The sequence below is a fragment of the Eretmochelys imbricata genome, chromosome 19 (assembly GCF_965152235.1).
Source record: "Eretmochelys imbricata isolate rEreImb1 chromosome 19, rEreImb1.hap1, whole genome shotgun sequence".
NCBI lineage: Eukaryota > Metazoa > Chordata > Testudines > Cheloniidae > Eretmochelys > Eretmochelys imbricata.
Genome location: NC_135590.1, coordinates 3,946,643 through 3,951,656, shown reverse-complemented (window position 1 = coordinate 3,951,656; position 5,014 = coordinate 3,946,643). Strand labels below are relative to the sequence as shown.

At 55.3% G+C, this 5,014-nt stretch overlaps 1 protein-coding gene across 1 annotated transcript; it reads right to left on the bottom strand.

Moving 5' to 3' along the window:
* Positions 1-406: 406 nt before the first annotated feature.
* LOC144277389 (platelet-activating factor receptor-like) lies at positions 407-5,014 on the bottom strand. The gene is made up of 2 exons (XM_077838149.1): positions 4,902-5,014; positions 407-1,427 (listed from the first exon to the last, which is right to left on the bottom strand). Exons 1-2 carry the CDS (start codon positions 5,012-5,014, stop codon positions 407-409), a joined length of 1,134 nt encoding a protein of 377 aa, XP_077694275.1.

The following is a 5,014-nucleotide window of genomic DNA, read 5'->3' as shown; positions in this document are numbered from 1 at the left end:
TCCCTCGAATCTTCAGATCCAGCCGAAGCCCCGCGGAGGCCCATGTCCCAGAGGAGCACTGGGGGCTGGACTGCCTGGGGGTGGCAGAGAGTGAGATCCAGGTGGGCCGGGTGCATCTGGGCAGGTTGGCTCAGACTCGTCAGCAAAGCCGTTCCTGCCAACCTCCTGCCACGGGGCACACTGGCAGGGAGCGGATCCCCAGCTCACATCGGACACTTGGTCACCCTCCAATCAGGCCAGGGAGATGCTGTTGCCAGGTGACCCCCCCCACCCAACTGGAAGAGCCCCGGGGGCAAGTTCAAGATTCTCACAACGAGGCCAAGACACTGGAGGCTGGCGCTAGGGTGGACCAGTGCCCTGGAGAGGGAGCCGAGCTAAGCCGTGAGCCATTCTCCCAGCAGCCCCGCTAGGAGGAGGTGAAGGAGGAGGAGCGGACGTTGGGAATGGATCTCTCCAGCGGGGAGGGGGGCAGTGGGAGGCACCGGACGATCTTGCGCGCAGTCATCCACAGATCAGCCCGGAAGCGCTTGATGGAGAAGCAGTAGATCAGCGGGTCGATGCAGCTGTTGAGGCTCAGCAGGGCCACACTCAGGGTGTGCAGGATGTCCAGGGTGGAGGGTGGGCTGCAGCCGGGGCTCTGCGTCCGGCTGGCCACCCAGGGGGCCAGGGTGAGGTGATAGGGGGCCACGCAGACCACGAACACCAACAGCATGCCCAGCACCATGGCCCGGGCCAGCCGGCGGTGGCTACCGTGGGAGGCAGTGGCCGAGAGCGACCTCATGATGGAGGCGTACGCGCCCAGCACCACCAGGAAGGAGGCCACGAAGAAGCCCACCATGGCATAGGCATAGTTCCTGTGCCCTGCAGACTGCTCAAAGCACTTGGTGCCCCGAGAGCCCGCCCAGGTCTGCTGGGCTGCCAGGGAGGGGATGGCGGAGCCCAAACACAGCAGCCAGACCGTCACGCAAGCTGCCATGGCCCCGTGGCGCCGGTTCAGAGCCAGGTCCAGCCTGGCCACGCGGACGGTGCAGTAGCGATCGAAGCTGATGAGGGTCATGAAGGCGATGGCACTGTAGGTGGCTATGTAGTAGGCAGCCCCGGCCAGACGGCAGGTGGCATCTGAGAGGACCCAGTGCCCCCCGGCCAAGTAGTAGGGGATCCAGAGGGGCAGGGTGAGGTTGAAGAGGATGTCGGCCAGAGTGAGGTTGATGAGGTAGATGCGGATGGCCTTCCTCACCTGGCCACTCTGCAGAAAGGCCAGCAGGGCCACCAGATTGCCAGGCAGCCCCACGCAGAGCACCACGCAGTACACTAGGGGCACCAGGACAAACTGCACGGGGTCACTCAGCTCACACTCCCCGCGGGCAGCACCCAGGGGTGCCTCCGTTGCCTCCAGCCCGGCCGTCCAGTTGTTCATCTCAGCACCGCTGGAAGACAAGAGAGGGCAGGGTTAGAGGGGAGGCCTGGGCTGTGTGCCTGAAAGGGGGTCAGAGTCCTGAGCTGGGGGCACGGGGGACTGACACTGATTAGGAGCCCCTTATAAAGCTATGTTGTCAACCTGGGCCCTGCACACCTTGCTGGGTAGGAGGAGCCAACCTGACCCCCTCAAACTCCGGAGAAGTTCTATCTATCCCTATCCCCATCCCCAAGCCTCCACCTATCTCCCCATCCACCCATTGATCTATCCAGCCAGCCAGCTCCATAAATACCCCTCGAGCTCTCTCTCCATCCACACCCCTCCAATGAGCCATACATCCACCCAGACCTCTCCCCCTCTCCATTCAGCCCCTCTCTCCATCCATCTCCACACACACTCCTCTATCCATCCAGCTAAGCATCTAGGCACTGAACTCCCAGTAAAGCCTGAAAGTATAAGACTCGCCGCAAACATGAGCACAGCAGCCACAGGCGGAGTTTGGGGGGGGTCATGGAGGGCTTTGCCCCCCCCCCCCCCCAAACTGCAAGCCTCAGGCAGGCATCCTGAGTGTGCAATGCAATGAATTCTGCAGAGGAGACAGATGAGCTGCTCCCAGCTTGAGCCCTGAGGCAGGGTCTAGGAGTCAGAATTTTGTTTATAAACACGGTGATTAAGAGAAGAAAGGACTGGTAGGATGTTTCCTAAAGTTAAACGATCTGTTCCAAGTTTGGTGGACTGGGAAAAGTCACCTAAATGATAGAAAGTAATTGGAGATTTTTCTACAATTATTTCAGTTGTTGTATCCCAGAGGCAGTTACAAAGTTACTCATATCTTTCCTTGGAAAGAGAACTGATTTTTTAGACAAAAGAAATGCAGTAGATCTAATCTACCTGGATTTCAGTAAAGTGTTTGATGCAGTTCCACGTGAGCAATTAATTAGTTAAATTGGATAGGAAGGGGATTAATATGAGAACTGAAAGGTGGATAAGGAACTGGTTAAAGGGAAGACTACAACAGGTCATACTGAAAGGTGAATTGTCAGGCTAGAGGGCATTTACCAGTGGAGTTCTTCAGGGATTAGTCTTGGGACCAATCTTAAACTTTTTTTACTGAACTTGGCATAAAAAGTGGGCGCGTGCTAATAAAATATGCAGAGGACACAAAGTTAGGAGGTATTGCCAATACCGAGGAGGATCAGAATATCATACAAGAAGATCTGGATGACCTTGTAAACTGGAGTGATAGAAATGGGATGATATTTAATAGGGCAAAGTATAAGGTCGTGTACTTAGAGACTAACAACAAGAACTTTTGCTATGAGCTGGGGGACCTATCAGTTGGAAGTGACAGAGGAGGAGGAGAAAGACATGGGTCTATTTGTTGTTCACAGGATGAACAAGAACCATCAGTGGTATGCAGCTGTGAAAAAGGCTAATGCGGTCCTGGGGTGTTTCAGGCGAGGTGTTTCCACTAGAGACAGGGAAGTGTTAGTACCATTATACAAGGCACTGGCAAGACCTCATCTGGAATCCTGTGTGCAATTCTGGTCTCCCATGTTTAAGAAAGACTAATTCAAAGTGGAACAGCTGCAGAGAAAGCCTACTAGGATGATCTGAGGAATGGAAAACCTACCTTAGGAAACTCAAAGAGCTTGGCTTGTTTAGCCTAACCAGTAGAAGGCTGAGGGGAGAGATGATTGCCTCCTATAAATACATCAGAGGGACAAATACCAGGGAGGGAGAAGAGTTATTTAAATTAAGCACCAGTGTGGACCCCAGAACAAATGGATAGGAACTGTCCATCACCAAGTTTAGGCTTGAAATTAGGTGAAGGTTTCTAACCATCAGAGGAGTGAAGTTCTGGAGCAGCCTCCCAAGGGGAGCAGTGGGGGAAAAAAACCGAACTGGCTTCAAGACTGAGCTTAGGAAGTTTCTAGAGGAGATGGTGTGACAGGACTGCCTACAATGGCATGTGGCCCATCGGCGACTGCCTGTAGCAAAAATCTCCAGTGGCTGGAGCGGGACACTAAATGGGGAGGGCTGAGTTACTACAGAGAATTATTCCCAGGTATCTGTATGGTGGGTCTTGCCCACATGCTCAGGATCTAACTGATCATCGGATTTGGGGTCAGGAAGGAATTTCCCCCCGGGCTCAAATTGGCAGAGACCTCTGCAGCCTGGGGCATGGGTCATTTGCCGGTGTAAATGGTGGATTCTCTGTAACCTGAAGTCTTTAAACCATGATTTGAGGAGGTCAGTAACTCAGCCAGAGGTTTGGGGTCTATCACAGGAGTGGGTGGGGGAGGTTCTGTGGCCTGCAATGTGCTGGAGGTCAGACTAGATGATCATGATGGTCCCTTCTGACTTCAGTAAGAGAATCTGAGTACGACGAGACAGTATGATTTAAACCTCACCACTGTCCCGTAAGTGACTTGCCACAAGAGGTCAGAACATGTTAGTATTAGAGCTGAGCGGGTCTAATATTTATGAAATTTTCTTTCTTGCTATAGGAATGAGACAGAAATTATCTGACAGGAGCATTGTAAGTTATTATCTGCCAAAAAACAAGTGTTTTCAGTTGTCTAAGTAGTCCCTGGAACCATGGTTAAAGTTATGCCCCTCCTCCCCCCGAAGCATCTGAAATGGTGCCCCTGTGGGCAGGCAGGGAATTTGCCCACACACACGCGCGGCCCCGTTGGCCTGACTGGAGCCCAGCCCCCCCACTTATAGAAGTCACACGACACTGATGCTCAGTGCTCCATGTGAACTGGGCAGCCCAGCCCTGTTTGAACAAGGGGAAGAACTGGCCCTTAACCCTGCGGCTCTCTGCAGAACAGAGCCAGCTGTGTCCTCAATGGGTTTGAAACGCTTTGCAGAAGGAACAAAGTGCTCCAGGCGCGGGGAAATCCCTGCCTGGCCTGCAGCTCCCCTCCCTATCTGGCTGCAGTGCAGGCAAGGGGTGGTGACAGGTGAAGGGAGGTTTCATGTGATCCCTGGGCAGAGCAGACCCCAGCCGGACGCCCCATTCTTGCTGGGAGCTGGGGATGGCAGGGGAGTTGGGTCCCGTCCATCCTTGCTGCCTGTTCCCTCAGCACCTAGAGATCGAGGACACAGACACTAACTGGCCATGGCTGGGGGTGTTGGGCACTCAGCCCCCATCGCTGTCCCCTGGGCCAGCCAGGCCCCAGGACCCAAGGGGGCAAAAATGCTCTTCTAACTCCCGCTAACCAGAGAGCTGGATTCTCCTCTGGCCCCCATCCTTCGCCGGCAGGGCGAGCGAGTCATCCCCTCGGCAGCGCCCATTCTTGTCAAACCTGCCGTCCGCCCCCAGCCCCTCTCAGCGGGCAGCGTCTCCGCCTCCCCCTGCAATCCAGCGCCATGACTGCCCGGAGACAAGCCCAGACCCCTGCTCCTCACAGGCCTCAGCAGAGCTGTCTGGGGAGCAGGGCTGGACGAGCAGGGTCTGGAGAACAACAGCACTTACCCAGTTGCCACACTGAGGCTCTGAGCCCCAGCTTCCTGTGACGCTGGAGGGAGGCTGGCCCGGGGGGCAGTCAGCCGGCTGCCAAGCCCGAAAGGACCCCGGAGAGGACTCAT